Here is a 22,896-nt window from a genome sequence, read left to right on the forward strand (position 1 = left end):
CCATTCCCCAGGCTGAAGGCTATACAGTGGAAAGAAGGTAGCAAGAAGATGTTGGAAGGAGTTCAGTCAGGGTAAAGCCTGAGGTTGTCTCCCCTAGAGGTGGGGGCAGTGTGGAGGAGTCACCATTGCCTTCCCCCCCTCACACTTCACCTTATCCTCCAGACAGGCGCAGGGAAAGGCCCTCACTCCTGGGTTAGTGTAAGGTCACCCCAGAAAACCCTTTTCCTCTGTGGATTAAGTAGCTACCCTGTCGTGGAAGATACCTGGTGATGGTAAAAAGATGGCAGAAAAAGGGCCTCAAAGGGAGAGGCACGGAAGGTTTGCAAAACTCTTTGGCCTATTCTGCCAGACCGCTCATCCAATACAGGCCTATTTTGGGCTCGCTTGTGTACTTAGGAGGCAGATACTTCTGTCAGGTCCTTGATTCTGCACTTTTCCAGTCCGCCTTCTACTTTCAGTGCTCTGGGCATGCTTCTGTCCATCTCCAGAAACCTCCGGTGAGAAGTAGCCTGCAAGGCTTGACAATTGGGTTGACAATTGGGGAGACTTGTTCCAACAATTGGGGAGATCTGTTTCCCTAGAGGTGTTTCTATACCAGCTCTCGTGCCCCGCCCCCCACCCCCCACCCCCCACCCCCGAAGTTGCAGATGTGGGTAGCAGAGTCTGTGGAGGAAGGGTAATCCATTCCAAACAAAAGCAGGTTCTCAAAAAGACCCAAAAGGATCCTGGGATCTAACCCTTTCTCGATGTTTATAGGAAATGGAGGCCCCCCAAGAAGAAAGGGCTCCAGGTCTCCTAGTTCTGTCTCCAGCACTGTGTGCCTTTCTCTCTCTCATACTCTTTCTCCTCACTGGAGCTTCCCAAAGGATCTGGGAAGCCTAGACTTTGCTTTCCTGAAATTTCTCCTAGCTAGGATAATGCACCCATTCCACAGAGGCAGTGTTTTGCTGTCAGGGAGCTGGCACCTCCTGTTCCCAACAGGAAGACAGCCAGAGGCAAAGAACCCCAACCCCGAAGGAAGCTATGGCAGGGTGAAGGGAGATAATCCACTCCTAATCTGGGATATAGAAGAAACCACTTGTACCAGGAGGATACAGCTTCTGAGCTCTAAGGCATAGGAAAATTTAAATAACAGATGTTTAAACAACCTTCCTTGCAAGCCGGCAGTGCAGTGACCCCTCTGCTGTGATGTGTTGCAGCTTAAAAATAGCCCACAATGAACTGCTCTGAGCCCCAATTGACTCAAGCTTACGTAACTCTGCGTGAAAGATAGCCAGCCGCACCAAGCCAGAGGGAAGGCAAGAGCCTAGCAGCCCTGTCTGCGGTTCACAGCTGTCTTTAGGGGCTGGATGAGCTCTTCAACCCCCCCCCCCCCACCACAGGGAGCAGCCCTTCATCCAGGATCTAGCATGAGTCGGGTAGAGGTGGGGGTGAAGGGGATGTGAGGTGCTTCAGGAGTGCCAGGAAGAGATTTCTAACTATACCTGCAGAGGGAATGTGAGAAGAATTACCCTCCCCCCCCTCCACTTCAGGGACCCTATAGAACTCAGGTCTAATGACAAAAATAGATGCATGGAGCAGGTGCCAGTGGCTCATGCTTGTCATTCTAGCTACTCAGGAGCTGAGATCTGAAAATTGTGGTTCAAAGCAGCTGGGGCAGGAAAGTCTGTGAGACTCTCGTCTCTAATTAAACACCAAAAGCTGGAAAGTAGAACTGTTGCTCCAATGATAGAGCACTAGTCTTGAGCACAAAAAAAAAAAAAGCTCAGGGACAGCACCCAGGCCTTGAATCCAAGCCCCAAAATGAGCACCAGAAAAAAAAAAAAAGACTGAATCAAAGAGACTAGGGTACTGTCATAATGTCAGGGTAACAACCCGAAGGGTTCATTTTACCCTTTAAAGGGGGGCTTTCTAGTTTGGTCAGATACATCAGCAAGACACTTTTGGTGGGGTGCAGTCTTGGGGCCTGAACTGTTGGCCTGGGCACTGTCCCTCAGCTCTTCAGTTCAAGGCTAGAGCTCTACCTCTTGAGCCACAATGCCACTTCTGGCTTTTTCTGTTTATGTGGTGCCAAGGAATCGAACCCAGGGCTTCATGCATGCAAGGCAAGCACTCTACCATTGAGCTACCTTCCCAGCCCAAGACTAATCCTTGACTAAAGTGTTCACTGCTATTGAAGTGAGGAGCCTGAGTCTAAGTAACTTCTCATAGCCATCTTAGTGCCGGGTTTTTTTTTGTTTTTTTTTTTTGGGTCCGGTCGTGGGGCCTGAACTCTGGGCCTGGGCGCTGTCCCTCAACTCTTCAGCTCAAGGCTAGCGCTCTACCACTTGAGCCACAGCGCCACTTCCGGCTTTTTTTTTTCTTTTTTGCTTATGTGGTGCTGAGGAATCGAACCCAGGGCCTCAGGCATGCAAGGCAAGCGCTCTACAACTGAGCCACCTTCCTAGCCCAGTGCCGGGGTTTTCCACCCAGGGCTGAAAAGCCTAGAGGCGAGAGAGTCATTCGTTTAATTGCAGAGGTCATGCTATCTAGATTTAGGAGAGCTTTTGCTACACAGAGAACACTGGCCTTTGGTTTCTCCTAAATGGTTCAATTCACTCACCTTTGAGGCTAGCTCCCTATATGGAAAGTTGAAGTGTATCTTCCCTGGATGGAAAAAGTCTGGGGGGAAAAGTTCTGCTTGCACCTGAGTATTTCCATAGAAGGTCTGCTTTTGTTAAGGCTTGGTCTCTACCCCAAGCATGTGGTTTTTTGTCTTTAAAAGCTTTGTGCTAGGGCTGGGAAGGTGGCTCAGTGGTAGAGTGCTTGCCTTGCATGCATGAGGCCCTGGGTTCGATTCCTCAGTACCACATAAACAAAAAGAAAAAAGCCGGAAATGGTACTGTGACTCAAGCGGTAGAGCGCTAGCCTTGAGCTGAAGAGCTGAGGGACAGCGCCCAGGCCCAGAGTTCAGGCCCCACAACCAGACCCCCCCAAAAAACAAACAAACAAACAAAGCTTTGTGCTAGCTCTGTTCTGGGCTGCAGGTCTTTGAGACCACCTGTAGCTGCTGGCTCTCCAATAAAGACTCCCAATTCGACCTCTCATAATAATGTGGCTTCTCTGTTTCTCAATGACTGAGATACCTTTCAACATTATGGAATCCTTTGGGACCTCTAATTCTTTGTGGTCCAGGCTGCAACATCCCAAGAGGAACTTGTGGGATAAGGGAAAGTACGCTGGCTTTAAAGCTAATTGATATTGGCCACTAACTTTTCCCTCCACCCCTCGCATTTTCCTTATGGTTCCCAACTCTCAAATGCACAGTTCACAGCTGGCCACAAAAGTATGCTTGTGGGCTGGGAAGGCAGCTCAGTGGTAGAGTGCTTGCCTTGCATGCATGAGGCCCTGGGTTTGATTCCTCAGCACCACATAAGCAGAAAAGAGCCAGAAGTGGTGTTGTGGTTCAAGTGGTAGAGTGCTAGCCTTGAGCTGAAGAGCTGAGGGATAGTGCCCAGGCCCAGAGTTCAGGCCCCATGACTAACAACAACAACAAAAAGTATGCTTGTAGGTACTGATGGCTCACATCTATAATCTTAGCAACACAGGAGGCTGAGTCAATTGGGGCTCTGAGCATCAACTGAGGTTCAGAGCCAGCCTGCTCAGACCAATCAGTGGGACTTTCCAATTAACCAGCTAAAAGCTAGAAGTGAAAATGTGACTCAAGTGGTAGAACCTCAGCCATGAGCAAAAAATTTGCTTGAGAATAAAAGGCCCTGAGTTCAAGCCCTAGTACCAACACACACACACACACACACCCAGAGTATGTAAGTGAAGAATTGAAGGACCTGGAAAAAACATCATGTAAGTGAATGAAGTAAATCAGGCCAAGAGAGACAAAAAAAAAAAGTCTTCTCTCATATGTGGAAGCTACAGTTTATAAATATGTAAGTAAACACTTCCGGGTGGTATGCAAATATACACAAACGTATTAACCAAAATACATTAGATTCAGGGGGAGAACTCAAACCGTGTAATTCCTTTGAAGTGAGAAGACTGAGTCTAGGTAACATCACCAGTTCTCACAGATATCCTGGTGCCTTGCTGGGTGGGGGGGGGGGGCTTTCCACCCAATGCTGCGAAGCCTAGAGGTAAGAGGCCATTCATGAACTGCAAATGCCTAGTTCAAGGTGAGCTAGGAGATCCCTGGTTCAGAAAAATGCAATTGCAATACTGTTCGGTCTTAGGAAAGTGAGTTTTGCATAAAGAATGCTCTGATTCTGCCTTGATTCTCCCTCAATGGTTTCATTCACTTACCTCTGAGACTATCTCAATAAATGGAAGCTCTGAGGCATATTCCCTACATGAGAGGTTTAAGCTGACCCCTGAGCTACTTCCTAAAATGGAGGTTTCTGTACCTGAGCTCTGTGTGTGTGTGTGTGTGTGTGTGTCTCTGTGTGTGTGTGTGTGTGTGTGTGTGTGTGTGTGTGTGTGTCAGTCGTGGAGCCTGAACTCTGGGCCTGGGCACTATCCCTCAGCTCTTCAGCCCAAGGCTAGCGCTCTACCACTTGAGCCACAGCGCCACTTCTGGCTTTCTCTGCTTATGTGGTGCTGAGGAATCGAATCCAGGGTCTCATGCATGCAAGGCAAGGACTCTACCACTGAGCCACCTTCCCAGCCCCTTGAGCTACTTCCTAATAAATTAGGTCTACTTTTGTTGGGCTTGGGTGCTCCACCCAAACATATGGTTTTTGTCTTTAAAAGCTTTGTCTGAGGCCAGGCACTGGTGGCTCATGCCTGTAATCCTAGCAACTCAGGAGGCTGAGATCTGAGGATCACAGTTCAAAGCCAGCCCGAGCAGGAAAGTCCGTGAGACTCTTATCTCTAATAAACCACTAGAAATCTGGAAATGGCTCTGTTACTCAAGGGGTAAAGTGCTTTCCTTGAGCTGAAGAGTGCAGGGACAGTGCCCAAACCCAGAGTTCAAGGCCCACGACCAACAAAAATAAATAAACAAAATAAATTTTTTTTTTAATTGAGGGAAGAGGAGGGGTTGGGAGGGATGGAGGAGAATAGTAAAAGGGATGATATTGATCAAGATACATTGTATTCATAAACTGTTTTGTTGAAGGCAACTTCTTTGTACAACTACTTAAATATTATATATATGTATGTGTGTGTGTGTGTGTGTGTGTGTGTGTGTGTGTGTGTGTGTGTATATATATATATATATAAATGTGTGCAAATGGCTAAACGAACTTGAAATGAATCAGAATAGCCTTGGCACTGTGAGCTCTGGCATTCGCTGGTCCCTCTGCTTCTGCCCATGCTAAGCCCCACTAAGAATTAGCAACTTCTGTCAGCTTCTACCAACTGATCTCAAAATAGGAATCATCATGGATCTGGCCCTTGAGCTCCCATAGAACCACCAAAGAGACTGGGCTTGGAATGGGACAATATCTGGAGCCCTCAGTGTGACCCCAGAGACACATGGGAGCCCTGGGAAAATTGGAAACCTTGAGGCTAAGGAAAATCTCAGACCAGACTCATGGCTCTTTATCAAAGCAGGTCAGTCTATCCTGTACATGCCTTCCAGGTGCCAGACAACAGTGACACCAATGGGCAGTCAGGAGGCTGTGAGTCATCTGCTGTTTCCTCAGCCCCAGCTCCCACCCTGGCCTCTTCATCTTTACTGGCATCTGCTTGCCCCAAGTCCCACTGGGCCATAATAGAGTGCAAAGCAAAGGGGTTGGTGTTTGTTCTCCATAGCACTTAGAAGACTGGACTCTCAGAGGCCTAAGAGAAACCTCTTCTTGCCCCATCCCAATCTGGTGGCAGGCCTAGGGCCTAACAAAACCACTGACAACTTTCCCTTGCATTGGCCATCTACCATGCCAGGACCAAGGCAGTTCAGCCTTCCGCAATCTTAGAAGGCACTCAGAAGCCTCTGGGACCTTTCAGCCCATCTGGGGGCCTTAGAATGGATTCTCCCTATCTATTCTCCATACATGTCCTCTCTAGCTCAGTCACCCATCCTAATACAGTCTTAGCTCCTTACACTGCAGATGAACTTGGGACTGGAACTTGGGAGGATGTTACAGAAATGGACACAATCTAGGAAAGCCACAATCTAGGACCCCCAAGAACCTGCCTAACTGGAACCTTTCCCTGGAGAATTCAAGCTCTGGGAAGCCATTGGGCTAGGAAGCCCACATTGGTTAATTGGAACTTCCTAAAGGATTTCTTTCTTATTTATTTATTTATGTCGGTCATGGGGATTGAACTCTGGGCTTGAGCTCTTGAGCTCAAGGCTAGCACTCTACCACTTGAGCCACAGCACTACTTTCAGCTTTTTCTGTTTATGTGGTGTGGAGGAATCAAACCTAGGGCCTTGTGCATGCGAGGCAAGCAGGCTACCACTGAGCCACTTTCCCAGCCCTTATTTCCCCTTTAGAAGGAGGGAATTATCTGGCTTGGAGAGAAATGTCCAGCAGCATTGATGATAGGCTGAAGCTGTCACTGAATAAAATCCCAGAACACCCCCCCAAAAAACAACAGCAAAAACAACAACAACAACAAAACAGGCCCAAAACAGGCCCAAACCTCCATGTTCTGGCTGTAGAGGAAATCTGACACTCCCTGAGCTGGGAAACTCTCCCTTTCCAAGCTAAACTCCCCTCCTCCTGTCCTTCTTTTCTAATCCCTTCTCTTGTGAACAGATGAGCCAGTAGGGTAGGAGCTGCTAGGCCTCCTTATCACCTCACCCCACAGCTTAGAGTTTTCAGATGGGGCTAAAGGGGGAAGGACTATAAGTCTGGGCGACAGAGACATTTTTCCAGCCTCTGGCAACCCAATTATAAGCCTCCCTACCCACCATGCACCCATGTGGACAAGGGGTTAGTAGCCAGGTATACAAGACCACAACCTCCTCTGTGCTTTCCTGACAGGCACCAGTTGTAAATAGGTAATCTGTCTCGCTCACCTGCAGCTTACAGGCTCTTCTTTTATACATCACCCACCTGTCCACTGGGGAATGAACCTCAGTCTGATCTGAGGTGGCAACATGAGCAGCAGTATGGGGTGCAAACAGCTCCCCACTGTGCCTAGCAGAGAGCTCTTTCTCCAGGTCCAGGGTTCTCTATAATGGGCACAGATCTGGAGGCTCACAGAGAAGGAGGCCTGTTCCTCCTTAGGGGGAGCTGGGGCTCTTCCAATCAGAAGGATGAAGGCCACAGGCATCTTGGGTAAGGGCGAGTTAACAATGTAATCTATATACTAGGCCCAGGTACCCCAGCACTCTAGCTCCCAGCAGCAGGACCCAGCTGCTTCTATAGCAATCAGGGCCGGGAGGAGGGACAGGAAAGTGGGAAACCTTGCCTTATCCAGAAGGATGTGCCCCTCTGGCAACTACTTCACAGTGGCCTTGATGAGTATAAATAGCCTGGGCAGTTGGCACTTCGATACTGGCTCCTTGAAAGTGTGGAGCTGTGGCCTTGCTGCTTGCTCTTCTCCGGGTGGCAGGCACAATGCTGGCAGGCTTGGAAAGTAGACACCCTGTGTCCCATGATGGGAGTACCGTAGTGTACCACAGATGGAGAAGTGGGGGGGGGGGGTGCTAGAGAAGCACCAGAGTTGTCTAGGGAAGTAAGACAGGCAGCCGGATACAAGGAACAATCCATCTAGGATTCAAACCTGATCTATTCAACAGTCCCCCAGAGCCCTATAATCTGATCTTGCCTGTGCACACTGTGTCTTGGAGCCTTCAGACTGACCCAAGTCCTCTCTAGCCACATGGCCCTTATACATGAGGCTCCCTCTGTCCAAAACCCTCTTTCCTCAAATTTGGCTTCTGGCAGATTTCCCCCACCTGATACAGATTCAGCACAAATATTATTTCCTAGGCCCAGTATTGACAGCTCATGCCTATAATCTTAGCTACTCAGGAGACCTGAGATCTGCATGATTCAATGCCAGTCTAAGCAGAAGGATCTGTGGGATTCTTCTCTCCAAATAACCAGCCAAAAGACAGATATGGGAGTGTGGCCCAAGTGGTAGAGCACCATCCTTGAGTGAAAAAAGCAAGTGAGAGGGGCTGAGAAGGTGGCTCAGTGGTAGAGTGCTTGCCTTGCATGCCTGAGGCCCTGGGTTCGATTTCTCAGCACCACATAAGCAAAAAGAAAAAAGCCGGAAGTGGCGCTGTGTCTCAGGTGGTAGAGCACTAGCCTTGAGGTGAAGAGCTGAGGGACAGCGCCCAGGCCCAGAGTTCAGGCCCACAACCAGACCCCCCCCCCAAAAAAAAACCCAAAAAACAAGTGAGAGCATGAAGACTTGAGTTCAAGCCACAATACTGGCATGTGTGCGCACACACACACACACACATACACACACACAAAACTTCTTGGGATGCTTACCTCACCTTTGTAGTAACTTCTTTAATGTAGAGTAGTCCTCCATAGCTTCAAATAAGTCTGTTATCTTTTATAACATAAACCATAATTTACATTTGAATATTCTTTTTTCTTTATTTATTTTTCGGTTGGTCATGGGGCCGAAACTCTGGGCCTGGGCGCTGTCCCTCAGCTCTTCAGCTCAAGGCTAGCACTCTACCACTTGAGCCACAGCGCCACTTCCAGCTTTTCTGCTTATGTGGTGCTGAAGAATTGAACCCAGGGCCTCATGCATGCAAGACAAGCACTTTACCACTGAGCCACCTTCCCAGTCCCGAATATTCTTTCCTTAAAAAATTGATTCAAGGGGTAGTGTCTCTGTGGTCACTGCTGAATTATCTATGTCCAGCAGACAGGGTACACAGCAGGCATTTCATAAATATATGCTACAGAAGGATCATCCTCCCTGGCTCATCCTGGGGAGTAAGAGAGTTAATGTCCTCTATTCTCCTCCTATGACCTCTGAAGATTAAAGGGCAGAGACAAGATGGAGATCCAATGCCCTCAGGCCAGGAATGATCCAGAGGTAGCTTGGAGTTAGCTCAAGGATACTAAGCAAGTCCAGTCCCCCAAGGGCCTGCCTAGGCTTTAGGTCAAGTAGGCAGAGGTGGCTCTGAGAGAGGCCTCGGCCTGGATGTGCTCCTGTGTATTGGTGAGGACTGAGGCTGTTTCGAAACCACATTCATTTCATCCAAGGTGCTGGGGCCTAGGTTCACGTAGGCCGCCGACAGCTGTACATAGTGGTCCCCTAGCAGTGAAGCCACTACCTGCTCCATTTCCACCACTAGTGCTCTGAAGGTAGGTCGTGCTGCAGGGTCTGCTTCCCAGCACTGCTGCATCACTTGATACCTATAAGAGGAGGGGAAGGTCAGGAACAAGGTGTACCCCCTAAGCCAGAGATGCTGAGCCATCCACTTTAAACCCTTGTTAAACAGGGATAAGCGCACATGACAAGGCTTAGCCCAATCAGGAACAACTCTTATGATTGATGTTTTTGGTCTTGTTTTCTGAGCTGGGGCCTGAATTCAAGCTCTAGGACTGGCGGACACACGCACCTCTCCCACCTACACCCCCCGCCCCGCCCCTGCTCACACACACAGAATGAGGTATCTGAAACTAGATCCTATGGGGTAGGGTGGGGGCCTTGATCTGGGAATGCAGAGGGGCTGGTGTGAGCTAATGGAACCTTTGTGGTTAAGTAAGTGGAAAACATGGGAAAGAGTCCCCCCCCCCCCTTCCCCTTTAGCAGGAGTGTGTGGGAAATGAAAGCACTGGCCTCAACCCAGACTGAGTTAGGATGCTGTTACCATGGAAACTGAGAGGTCCTCTTAGTATCCTTCCATGCATGGGAGGGGAATCAGTACACAGATGAGGAAACTGAGGCCCAGAGAAGATAACTTTTCTTGTTAACTAGAGGGTCAATCAAAAAGCCATGCAGGGGGCTGTTTCCTGTCCTTCCTTTATCTCTAGGGGACCCTCTGCTCCTTCCCCATTGCCAACTCCACATACTCACAGAAAATTGGGACAATATTCAGGCTGAGGCAGACGGCGACCCTTGGCCAGGAAGTGGATGAGGTCAAAAGGATCAATATGGGGATACGGCGGAGCACCCCGTGTCAGTAGTTCCCACAGCAACACACCAAAGGACCACTGGGAGAAGAGAGAAATGAAGAGATTCATCTAGCACTCTAAATTGATGGCATGTGGAACCCCCTAGGTCCTATCCCTCCCAGAATCCTTCAGTTAGAAATACAGGCCTACCATCTCTGCTCAGACCTTACTCATATCATGCAAGTTTCTCCCCACTGTCTCCCACAACCTCGCCCAGAGTTTGTGCAAGGGAAGCCTTGGAGTCTCTCTGAGGAGCCAATGAGTAGAATGTCCTGTTTTCCCTGGCAGGTATGAGATTCTATCTCATATTTAGACAAATGAGCAGCAGGGGTTGCCTAAACTGAATAGTCAACTGGCTCAGACCATGCAGAGATAAGGCCAAAAGACTCTAGGAAGTGTCAGCTAGGTAGACAGAGAGCAGGTAAGAGCCTTACCACATCAGATTTGGTGGTGAATCTGTAGGTCTGAAGGCTCTCTAGGGCCATCCACTTGACAGGCAGACGAACGTGTCGTTGTTGTCGAACACTGTAGTATTCCTTGTCTAGGATGTCACGGGCCAGACCGAAGTCAGCTACCTTGACTACAAATGACTCATCCAGCCTGGGAAGAAAGAATCAGCCTTAGAATTGACTTCCATCAGGCTCCAAACCCACCTGTTCCAGGCCCTCCCAGAGTTTCACAGCCACCATGTCCCAGTCCAAGGTTGGAGAGACAGTAAATCGAGGCCCAAGAGACAAGAGGACATGCTGAGGACTGGAGTGAGTCATTTCCTGACATATACTTGGACAGCCATCTACCTTCATGCCCGGCCCATTGACTTCACCCTTAACTACTTCTAGCCAGCTACTCACATGCAGTTCCTAGCAGCTAGGTCCCTGTGGACAAATTTCTGGTCTGCTAAGTACTCCATGCCACGGGCTACCTGCAAGCCAAAGCTGACGAGGTCCTTCACAGTGGGGTTCTGTGGGCACAGGGAAAATTGGGATGCTGAAGAAGAGAAGCACCACCTTCATGCCCCCCCCCCCGCCATGGCCCCCAGAGCCAGCAGAGCACTGACCCGCTCAGGTGAACGAATGAACCGGAGTAGATCTCCATGGCGCATATAGGGTAGCAGCACCTGGGGTAGCCCCTCAGGCGGCAGCACAATACCAATGAGAGCCAGAACATTGGGGTGGTGCAGGCCACGCATGAGCAGCCCCTCCTGAAGGAAGGCCTCTACCTCCTGTACCTCTGTGATACCTGCAGGGAACCATAACAAACACTGGGATCCTCTCAGCCTGAGGCTGCTCTCCCTGCTCACCCGACGTACAATGACCTCCTTACGATTCAATGACTTGATAGCACAGTGGATTTGATTCTGAGCCTCATCTGTGTATTCTCCGTGGTAGACAACTCCAAAGTGGCCTGGGAAGAAGGGGATGATGAGAGGGCCCAGGATTACAACACATCCGCTCATTGGCCACAGGACTTCAGACTTCAGAGCACCAACTTGGCCAATCTGACATTAAATACAAGTAGTAGTAGGGCTGGGAATGTGACCTAGTGGTAGAGTGCTTGTCTATCATGCATGAAGCCCTGGGTTTGGATTCCTCAGTACCACATCATCAGAAAAGGCCAGAAATGGAGCTGTGGTTCAAGTGGTAGAGTGTTAGCCTTGAGCAAAAAGAAGTTCAGAGACAATGCCCAGGCCCTGAGTTCAAGCCCCAAGACTGGCAAAAAACAAACAAACAAATAAATAAATGAAACCAAGTAGTACCAGCAGGGTACAGTGGCACATCCTCCTGTAATCCACCTTGGAAGGTAGAGACAGGAGGATGGTGAGCTTAATCTAGCCTGAGATATATAGAGATTCTGTCTCCAAAAGGGAAGGGAAGGGAAGAAGCTGTCTGTAATCCTAGCTACTTGGGAGTCTGAGATCTGAGGATCTCAGTTCAAAGCCAGTCCAGACCAAAAAAAAAGAAAAAGTCCATGAGACTCTTATTTCCAATTAGCAAAAAGCCAGAAGTAGAGGTATAGCACAAGTGGTAAAGTAGAAGAAGGAAGAGGAAGAGGAGGAGGAGGAGGAGGAAGAGAAGGAAGAGGAGGAGGAGGAAGAAAAGGAAAACAACCAAGCAGCCACACAATGGCAGAGTTCTTTGCGGGCCTTCCATGCCTTCCTAATCCATACCAGAACCCACTGAAGATAGTTACTGTAGCTTTCACAAATAAGACTTAGAGGGGTTACGTGGTACATTCAAGGTCACATAATTGGTCAGGAAGCCAGAGCAGAGTCTGGCCCAACTGTTCCTCAAGTCCATGTCATCTCAGGGCTACATCTTTGCTCCAACTCTACCTCTCCACGTGACTCCTCCATACCTTTGCCAATGACTCGTTCACTATGGGTGACTACCCGCTCATAGGGAATCAGTACATCCTTGACCTCGGCGAGGAGTGCTGTGTCTAGGTCCTTGAGCTTGATGGACTCTGTCCGAAACAGTGGGACACAGGATCCATCCCTATTATCTGATGATTTTCCATGGGCCGGGGTGCTGGAGTCTTGCCCACCAACGGCAGAGAGTACTGTTGGGGAGAGGGAGTGAGAGGCTTGTGGGAAGCAGGTAGCCCTAACTTTTAGTGCCTTCCACCATCTCACCAAGGCCACCTGGGTCATCTGAGCTCGAATGGAGCATTGGCAGGAGCATAGCTCCAGCTGTCTGGTCCAGAGATGCCAAATCATCGAGGTTGGAAGAAAGAACTGTGAAAACATAGCGCTGGTGATCAGCCTCACCAAGTTCTTGGGGGCCACCTCTCCTGGCACTGGGGAAGTATGGGAGATCTCCCTGAGTCTTAGGCAGAGAGAAGATAATAGGGACTTGGAGATTCAAGCAGGGGTGGGGGTGGGGGGAGCAGGGTAGAGGCTGAGTTGGCAAGAGTAGGAGAGCTCACCTAGCTGCTTCCTCCGCCATCGGTGGTTGAAAATCAGTGCCCCGGCCAGTACAGCCAGGAGGAGGACCAAGAGCAGCAGGACAATAAGGAGTGTTCTCAGTGGGCTTGGGCCTGGCCGAACCACTCTGCCCAAAACGCGACACTCGTCATCCACACAGACCTGGGAGCAGATGACAGCTCAGGCCCCGCCCCATAGATCCTTTAGACCATGGTTCCCATGGAGGGCCAGTTGGACTACCTACCTGCAATGGAACCCCGTCCTTGCCAAGTTTCAGGGAGGGTGGTAGTGGACAAACCACCACATCCCCTCGGAGCTGGTGCTGGCAGGTCTCACCACCCACAGTCACGTTCACATGAACACAGTCAGCCACAGCGCCCAGCCCAATATACTGCAGAGACAATCATGAAGATCAACCAGTGACCAGGGCCCTTATCGCTCGATCTTCCATAACCCCATCTCTCCTTGTGCCCCTCCACCAACCTCAAACTTCACAGCATACTCCTCAGGCTTCAGTGGGGCTAGTTCAGCACTGGGTAGAGTTGGAGGGGATAGGAAGCGAAAGCTGGGCAAGGTGAAGCCAGTAGCTCCGTCTCCCCAGACACTCAGATTTCCTGTCACCCATCCCTGAGGGCTTCGGACCACGTATTCAGGCAGGCGGCACTGGATCTGCTCCAGATGCCCTTCAGATGCACACTGTTGGGACCCACGAGAGAGTAGTTAGGTAGATGCTCTACCTGGGGCCATCCTCAGTCTCCACAGCCTGGAGATCAGGGGACTTCCCTTCCTCCCAGCCTTCCCTTACCCAGTTCTCCACAGCTCTTTGTCCATCATGGAATGACAGCACTAGGCGCCATGCTGAGCTCAAATGCTGGCCACGGATGGTGACATGGGAGCCGCTGTGGATGACAGCACAGTGATTGGTAATGCTTCCTGAAGCTATTGCCTTTATTCTTTCAGAGGCCAGCATGGATCAAGGAGTTCAAACTTACGAATAGCCACAATTGGGACTGATTGCCAGCACGATAGGGTCTTCCTTATAGTAGAAGGTCCAGGAGCCAGACACCTCTGCACCCCCTACCTGTAGGTGAAGGGGGACCTTGGCCGTGGCAGCCCCAGGGGGTGTGGCACATAAAATCTGCCCCTCGCTGACCCTGCAGGAATGAGGGGTTGGACTCAGGTGTACCTTCCCCTCCCCCTCCCACACCTACTCCCATGAAGGCCATGCTTACTTTCTCTAAGGGTTTGCTAATCCTGTCTACTTTATTGGCTTGTTGCCCTAGCCAAGGGGCGTGGCTTAAGGGATAAATTCAAATCCTTCCCCAAATAAATAAATAAATGATAACTAGAAGGGCAAAGAGGAAGGGAACAGATTCCGCACAGTCTTGGCTGGAGCCAGTGGATGCCATGATGGACTTCCTTGTCTCCAGCCTATGGGAACAGTAGATCTTCTGGGAACTGCTCCCCCTACTGACCATATGATTAGGCCCTCTTCTGTCCACCCTGATAGGATCCAAGTCCCCACTGGATGAATGAGAGCAGGGCACAGGGAGTCCTAGGGAAGAGGATGCTTGGAGGCCCCCATCAAGGACAGGGAGGGCAGGGATCAAGTTGTACCAATAGTTCGAAGGTAGCAGGCAGTGGGAGCTATGGCCCAGAGTGATCTTCGTAGTTTCCTCCATGTACCAGCCTAGCAGGGTACAGGTAGAAGGGATGGGACTCTCTGGCTTCCTGTCCTCTTTCCTGCTGGCACTTACCTTTCTAGCTGGCACTCAGTTCCATTGATCAGCACAGCCCAGCTGGTACCTACGGACAAATTCTGACCTTCAAGGGTGAGACAGGTACCTCCTGCCCTTGGGCCAAAGATGGGGTGCACTGTCCTCAGCACTGGCTCCTAAAAGGGTGTTGAAGAGGCTTAGCCGGAGCAAGCCCTCCACTCCAAGCCCTCCCCAACCAAGGACACAGAGGTGGGGATAAGATGGCCTCACCATAAAAGAGAAACCTCCCATTATGGAGGTGCCTTCTACCCGGAAGTGCCTTCCTGGTGGCATGTTGGTCACGATGAGGCTGACGTTGGTGGTCCCTGCTGCCTGGGTGCCCAAGGGTTCCAGCTCACACTCAAGTTCCTCTATAAAGTCTTTGCGGGGTACAGGGCTACAGTACCGGGGGGGGGGGGAACCCATGAAGTCAGCCAGGAAGTGCAAAGGCCTGGCTGCATGCCCACAGAACTCCTCAGAATCTGAAGAACGCAACTGCTCCACCCATGTCTTCTTCCATGGTGGGATGTACAGAGTGGGGTACGGACCTAACTTGCCCAGTGTATGACATCACAGACAGGTAGTAACACATGCAGGGTTCAGGAGGGAACAAGAGCCATCTCCACAGAATAAACCAGCCAGAGCCACACTGCCAGCGTGCCCCATACCCCACCCCCATCCCGCAGCAAGCTGAGGATAACATCTTTCTCACAGGGAAGGAGATAGGGAGGTACAGGGTCTAGATTGTACCTGAGGTTTGAGGTGTCCTGAGGTAGAAGCCGGCAAGGGCTTTGGCCCACAGTAATCTGATGAGTTCCCTCAGGTACCAGCCCAGTAGGATGCAGGTAGAAGTTGGAGCCACACAAGGTCAGCCTTGTGGTTCCCCTTAAAGGCCCACTGTGGGGGTGGAACTAAAGTGGGGTGAACAGATAGCTTGAGTTTGTGTTTGTGTGTGTGTGTGAAGTTCTTTTGGCCCCATCTGCTTCCCTTGGGAGTTCCTTATACCTTCCTTATACCCCCCTTGCCTGCCTCTTTCTCATTCATTCTGATCCACTTAAGAGTCCTCATTCAAGCATTTTCCTGCCTCCCAATTCTTTGTACATGCCATCTCCTTTACCAAGAATGCTCTTTTCTTCTTTTTCCGCCAGACCTGGGGCTTGAACTCAGGGCCTGGGTACTGTCCCTGAGCTTCTTTGGCTCAAGGCTAGCACTCTACCACTTGAGCCACAGTGCCACTTCTGACTTTTTCTGTGAGTGTGTGTGTGTGTATGTGTGTGTGTGTGTGTGTGTGTGTGTGTGTGTTGTGGGGCTTGAACTCTGGGCCTGAGCACTGTCCCTCAGCTCTTCAGCTCAAGGCAAGCGCTCTACCACTTGAGCCATAGCACCACTTCCAGTTTTCTCAGGGTTAATTGGAAATAAGAGTCTCACGGGGACTTTCCTGGCTAGTCTGGCTTTGAACCACAATCCTTAGATCTCAGCCTCCTGAGTAGCTAGGATGACAGGCATGAGCCACCGGCGCCCGGCTGACTTTTTCTGTGTATGTGGTACTGAGGAATCAAACCCAGGGGGGCTTCATGCATGCTACAAGCACTCTATCACTAAGCCACATTCCCAGCCCCATGAATGCTCTTCTTATGACTACAACTTTCCAGGCCTGAGGAAGATCATGGTCGAGATTTGTTGACCCTTTGACCCTTGCCCCCAGGACCTGCTTGTCCCTCTCTTTTTTTTGTTGGTCGTGGGGCCTGAACTCTGGGCCTGGGCGCTGTCCCTCAGCTCTTCAGCTCGAGGCTAGCACCTTACCACTTGAGCCACAGCGCCACTTCTAGGTTTTTCTGCTTAGGAATTGAACCCAGGGCCTCATGCATGCAAGGCAAGCGCTCTACCACTGAGCCACCTTCCCAGCCCCTTGTCCCACATTTATCTGTGCCCTGGCAGGGGAGTCGTACCTCAGTAATCTCGGGTGGACAGTGGTCCTGTTGCCATGAGTCAGGACACTCCTTCTGCCGGCCACACATGTCCCCACACCAACCACAGCCCATGAAACGCTGTGCCCGTAGGCAACGCCAGCAGGTGAGAAAATGGTGGCATCCCGGACCCTGGATAGGTACCTTGAAGACCTTGGGAGTGACAAACCAGATGGTTCAGAGATGACTAGAAGAAGGAAATGGGTCCCTTAGGCCCTCCCGGTCTCATTTTAGAATAGGAAGTGAGTCTCACACCTGTACATCAATATCGCCTTACATTGAACTGGGAGGCTGGCCGTCCCACAACTCTGTCCCCTGGCTGTGACCCTGCCCACCTCACCTGGTCCCCAGAGGCGAAGAATAGATAGTCTCCAAGGCGACTGACATCTCGTTGAATGGGATGGCCACTATTGCCCAGTGAGAAGTTGGATACATACAGCAAGTAGTTGAGTGACCGGGCTAGCTCCACCTGGGAAAAATTAGCTGTGAGCAAAATGGGGATGGAGACAGGCATGCAAGGGCTGAGGCGGGTTATGGAGTGAAGCATCTACCTGCAGGATACGCCCATCTGTGGTGCCCATGTGGGCCACGGTGATGTTGCCAAGACGTGTCACATGCAGTGCAGTGACGTGCATCTGTCCTAATAGCCCATTGAATAAGTCCACACGTGTGAGGCTGTTGCTGACCAATAGAGGAAAATGGTAGCAGCTCTTGCTGGAGCTGGGAACCTCTGAGGCAGGCTGAGGAAGGTAACGGAAAAGACAATAAGGCTTTGTACTTGTGCACTGACACTTTGGGGGACTTTTGACAGTAATCATAACAGCCCAAACTCCGACCCCTTTTCATGGCCTGACTGAAGAAGTCCCTAAGTCCGCATATTTTCTGCCTGCCTCCCACTGTTCCCAGGAGGTCTTAGAAGAGACAAAGACAGAGAAGAAAGGAGGCCCAGGCTAGAAGGCCAGCTCCCTTACTCCTTTGCTCTCTTCTTCTATATCCATTCTGTTCATTACTGATCATTTTTGAAACAAGGTCTCTCTCTCTAATCTAGGTCTTGAACTAATGATCCTCCTGCCCCAGCCTCCTCATGAGGTACTGAGTCTCACAGACCCAACTTGATGCCAGCTTCATTCATATGGAGACAAATTTGCTTGTCAGGCTTCACAGCCTCTGAAGAAGAGGCAAGTTGGAAGTCTGTGCTCTTAATCAATCTTCTTAGTCAGAGTCCTCTCCTGCCCCCTCCTGGTCATGCTCTGCCTCTGCGGGTGTGCTGTAATGATGAATTGGCCAATATATTGGGATTGGGTGAGAAGTGCACAAAAGAATAGGCCGAGGTGCTCAGGACTCTCCTGGCCATCCCTTAGGGCACTCTTCAAGGTTCCTCAAAGCCTTCATCGTGCCACATGAACTTCACCTGCCCCTGATCTCAGTGCTGAACGGAACTGGGAATGGTAGAGGGACCAGAGGAAGTACAAAGCTGGGTGTCGACACCCTCTACACTCTGAGTTTGTATTCTATGTGGGTGGAGACTGGGACTTTGTCTTCACTTGAGAAGGACAAGGGCCTGGCCCTAGCTGGAAGCCTGTCAGGTTCTTTTATCATGACTCAGGCACAGGTGGGGTTGTGGAGCTAAAAGAGAGGTGCTAACTCAACCAGGCCACACCCGTGTAGCTTGCCTCTAGGCCCCAAGCCCTTAGCTACTAGGCTTGACTAAGCCCGTTCCTGAAGACACTTAAGTTTCCAATATCCTTTGCAAGGCCCATACCCTCACCTGAAAATGGGTATCAGTCCCTCAGCCAATCACAATGAGCACTCAGTGGGTGCTGAATGCCTATAATCCTTGAGCAAACACTGGCTCACACATCTCCCAGGGGCCAGGCCAGCCTGTGGGCAGGACCCAAGATTAGTCCTTCTGGTGCCTGGCACTGACCAGTCTTGTTGGATATCTTCCAACCCACATACCATTAACTAAGTTGGGAAAGGTTCTGACTCCCCCAAAGGGAAGCAGATGAAACCAGGCAGGGCTGGCTGTACAGTCCCAGAAAAGGAGTCTACACCCTTAAGGTCTTTCAACTCCGGTGTGTTAAGTAAAGATGAGAGGCTAAACATTCCCACCTACTCCCTGGGTATTTACCTCTGGGGCATTGAGAGGAGCTGAAAGGAGTCAGTGAGAGGGTATCACAGAAAGACCCAGGGATGTAAGGGTGGCCAGAGACTCTGAAGGCAGTGGCTGTGGGTCTGCTTGATGATTCAGACCTCATATTACATTGTTACAACTCCAGGCTCTCTGGACAGCACAGTAAGGAAAAAAGTCCTATTTGTTTCTATTTTTCCCTTCCTGAGACTAAAGCTGGACAGCCTCAGTAGGGTCTACTGGAAGGAACAGGAGCTGTGAGACCACCTTATCTGGCTATAGTAGCAGAAAGTCTTGGATGGACCAATTCCAATCAGCCCTTCCTAGGTCTTTACTCATCCCTAGATGTTTACAACTGCTTGCTCAAGACTGGGGTGAGGCTCCCAGAATCCTTTGGAGCCAAGTTGCCTTCCTAACATGTCCCAGATCATTTTGTAATCACTCCTACTAAAAATGGGTTAGTAAAAGCCTAGGTCACGCAGACTACCCAATAAGTACCCAGATTTCCAAGGTCCAGGAGCCTCCCTGGAAACCCCCTGGTGGGGTAGGATGTTCTCTGACAACTCCTTTCCCACCCACCCCAACCCCTTTTGGAAATTGGAACAAAACAAGTGTTCCCCATAAGGAAAGCCAAATTTATGTTGGCAAGCAGCTGTGAGTTTATGTGCTTGTAAGCATCTGCCTGTATGTTTGTGCCTCTGTGTATACTTTTCTGAGTGTGTCTCTGGAGGTAGGCAGATAGGAATGGATGCCCATTATCCAACCCAGAATTTGGGAGCTATACTGGCAGGGACAGTTATGTTGCAATCCTATCTTCACATAACCAGGGAAACAACAACAAAATCAGAAGCCATGATGACTAAGAGGCTAAAGGAGCAAAATGAGGAAGTGGTGCTGTGGCTCAAGTGGTAGAGCGCTAGCCTTGAGGGACAGAGCCCAGGCCCAGAGTTCAAGCCCCACGACCGACAGAAGAAAAAAAAAAAAAAGAATTATTAGACTAGGGGGCTGGGAAATGTGGCCTAGTGGTAGAGTGCTTGCCTAGCATGCCTGAAGCCCAGGGTTCCATTCCTCAGTACCACATACACAGAAAAAGCCAGAAGCGGCGCTGTGGCTCAAATGGTAGAGCACTAGCCTTGAGCTGAAGAGCTCAGGGACAGTGCCCAGGCCCAGAGTTCAAAGCCTAAGACAAAAAACAAACTAGCAAAAAAGAGTAAAATGAGGCACCAACAGGGAACAAACCTGGCTGGAAGATGCATCTCTGGTGTGACTTTTCTCGGCGCTGTCCCTCAGCTCTTCAGCTCAAGGCTAGTGCTCTACCATTTGAGCTACTTCCAGCTTTTTCTGTGTATGTGGTGCTGAGGAATCGAACCCAAGGCTTCATGCATGCAAGGCAAGCACTCTACCCCTGAGCTACCTTCCCAGCCCTGGTGTGGCTTTTCTTTGGCTGATTCCTCACACTACCCCACAGCACTTAGGAATTAGGAAGCACCTTCTCCTTTCGGTCTGTCTGCCCAGTCTTCCCAACCCAGGTCCCCTCAGTGAGGGAAGGAAAGCAGCCTACATTCAGCCACAAACCAACTGTCCAAAGGGCAGGAGCCGGGGGAGGGAGAGTTGGAGGGCTTTCTGCTCACCAGATTGGGGCAAAAACTGGATGTCTGGAAGAAGTCAAGGCCTCGGGGGAAGCTAGAATCACCTGAGGACTCACAACAGCGCTCAGCCCCAGTTTTGATCATGAAGTCTAGCAAGTGAATAGGAAAGGCACAGACAACAGATTTGGGGCCTGTGGTAGGACCACCATCCTTGCCAGCTACGAAGACCCCGAATAGCACTTCATGGCCCTCTGAGATGCTCAGTTCAGCAGCAAGCTGGGCACCCACTGGAGCAGAGTGGGCAGCCTGAAGCACTGGGTAGGACTGTGTACCCTGGGAGGTCCTACGGCGCCTTTTAGGTGCAAAATGGCAGTCGAGAACCAGCTCTCGGTAGTCACTGAGCTCCGGCTCCACGGCGTTAAGTTGTGCCAGGCGTGTTTGCAGGGCACCAGGAGTGCTTGTCACGCTGATAGGTTGCACAGTCAGGAAGTAGACGTAGTCTCCAGCGTGGAAGCTGTGCACATATTTGATTGGGTAAGAGGCCAGGTGCTTGGGCAGCACCGACAGGGCAGGAAAGCCTGGTTGAAATCCGGAGGCATCCGCCTTGAGCCGTCGGATGGACACAGAGCGTGGACTAAAGCTGGCAGCCACCACTGGGTCCAGTGAAGATGCCACATATAAGTAAGAGGCTTGGCCCTGTTCAACCAGGGTCACTTTGGTGCCCAATGGGCTAGCCACACAGTCAGGGCAATCCTCAGGGCTGTTGTGTTCAGGTGAGAAGAGGCAGGCTGGTGTGGACAGGTGCAGGGCTGTTCCTTGGGGCTCCAGTTCATACAAGAAGCAGCGGCCGTGAAGGCTCGATCCACAACTGATCAGCGCCGGAAGCCCAGGATCCACCACCAGGACCAGTGTGTCTGTGTCCCCCAGTGGGCCTGGGGTAACTGGACCACAGGATGTACAGGTCTGGCAGCCAGGGTCCCCAACAGGGCCAGTGGCCAGGCTCTGGATAGACTGCAGATCAGCTCCAAGCACATGTAGTCGATTGCGTGTGGCGATAAATAAGGCACTCCCAATCTCTCCATCCTCATACGTCACCATGGCCTGTACCGGGCCACCCAAAGAGAAACTGGGAATCACGTATTTCACTTCAAAGTTTCGAGAGGCCGAATAGGGCATGCGCCGGCACTGCCAGTCCAAGCCCCCCATGAACACCACGGGCAGCCCCAGCAACAGCAGCAGACAGTATGCGGTGGGTGACAGGAACAGCCCCATAGGGGGCCCGAGCTGAAGCCCCTCAGGCAGGGATCCCTGGGGGTCCAGGCCCTTGGCTGTGAGCAGATCTGCGATCAGATCAGCGTTAAGCAATGATCAGGAAAGCTCCAGGCAGCTGACCCCCTTCCCCGGTTGCTGTGATTGCCCAACCCGTCCCCCTGCCCTGGGAATCTGAGCACCTGAGAGCGCCGGACACTGGACACAATGGCAGGGAGTGGAACAGCTGCTTCTTCGGCTGCTTAGCTGCCTCTTACAGCCTGGCCGCTGGCCTGCTCCCGAGCAAAGTCGACGGAAGGGAGCCTGGCCCCGCGGGTGCGGCAGAGCTGGGGCGGGGCAATGGGCGGAGCTAGGTTGAAGGCTTGCTTTTCAGCCTGTCTTGACTCTTTCCAACCCTGGGGAACTTGCCATTTCTTGGACATCTATTTCTCGGTAATCTGCAAGTGTGTGTGCGCTGCATGCGTGTGTGTATGTGTGTGTGTGTGTGTGAGAGATGGCCTGGAAAGAAGTGAGCAGGCCTGAGATATCCCATCCCATTCTTGCTCACCCTATTCTTAGAGAACAAGAAGGGAGGGTTCAGGGGCTGGGAAGGTGGCTCAGTGATAGAGTGCTTGCCTTGCATGCAGTAGGCCCTGGGTTCGATTGCTCAGCATCACATAAGCGGAAAAAGCCAGAAGTGGCGCTGTGGTAGAACGCTAGCCTTGAGCTGAAGAGCTGAGGGACAGCGCCCAGGCCCAGAGTTCAAGCCCCATGACCAACAAAAGAAGAAGAAGAAGAAGAAGAAGCAGCAGCAGCAGCAGCAGCAGCGTTCGGGACAATCTGGCTCTTGTAGAGTTATTTATAGTAATACCCTCAGAAATCTGTTTCCAGAAGTGATTTAGAAGGTCCCAGCTGTGCAAGAAATGCATAGGTCAGAGAGGAGATGTGAGGGAGCTCCAGAAAAGGAATAGTGGAGGTCATCAATTTCTATACATTGTTTGAGCAGCAATATAAAGGCTAAAACATGTAGTCTGGCTCTGCTGGCTGAACAGGAGTCAGAAGCAACCTAATGTGAAAGCTTAACCTCAGCTCTGGTCCCTCCACTGGAGCTTCTACATACTAAAGCTCCAGAATGGTGTGTGTGTGCGCATGTGCACACGCACACATGCGCAAATGCACGTACACACAATCTATAAAACTGGCCTCAAGAAGGAACTTCCTTTACGTGCATCTGATCATATAAC

General features: G+C 50.9%; 1 protein-coding gene across 1 annotated transcript; it reads right to left on the bottom strand.

Moving 5' to 3' along the window:
* Positions 1-8,716: 8,716 nt before the first annotated feature.
* Mst1r (macrophage stimulating 1 receptor) lies at positions 8,717-21,731 on the bottom strand. The gene is made up of 20 exons (XM_042666022.1): positions 20,447-21,731; positions 17,236-17,424; positions 17,025-17,153; positions 16,667-16,837; positions 15,468-15,628; positions 14,949-15,114; positions 14,718-14,854; positions 13,953-14,114; positions 13,766-13,859; positions 13,444-13,656; positions 13,205-13,351; positions 12,963-13,122; positions 12,670-12,771; positions 12,393-12,596; positions 11,361-11,441; positions 11,095-11,276; positions 10,889-10,998; positions 10,472-10,637; positions 9,940-10,076; positions 8,717-9,275 (listed from the first exon to the last, which is right to left on the bottom strand). Exons 1-20 carry the CDS (start codon positions 21,674-21,676, stop codon positions 9,020-9,022), a joined length of 4,197 nt encoding a protein of 1,398 aa, XP_042521956.1. The 5' UTR covers positions 21,677-21,731; the 3' UTR covers positions 8,717-9,019.
* Positions 21,732-22,896: the final 1,165 nt, after the last annotated feature.

This window comes from Dipodomys spectabilis, unplaced genomic scaffold (genome assembly GCF_019054845.1).
Source record: "Dipodomys spectabilis isolate Male_0828 unplaced genomic scaffold, ASM1905484v1 ptg000360l, whole genome shotgun sequence".
NCBI lineage: Eukaryota > Metazoa > Chordata > Mammalia > Rodentia > Heteromyidae > Dipodomys > Dipodomys spectabilis.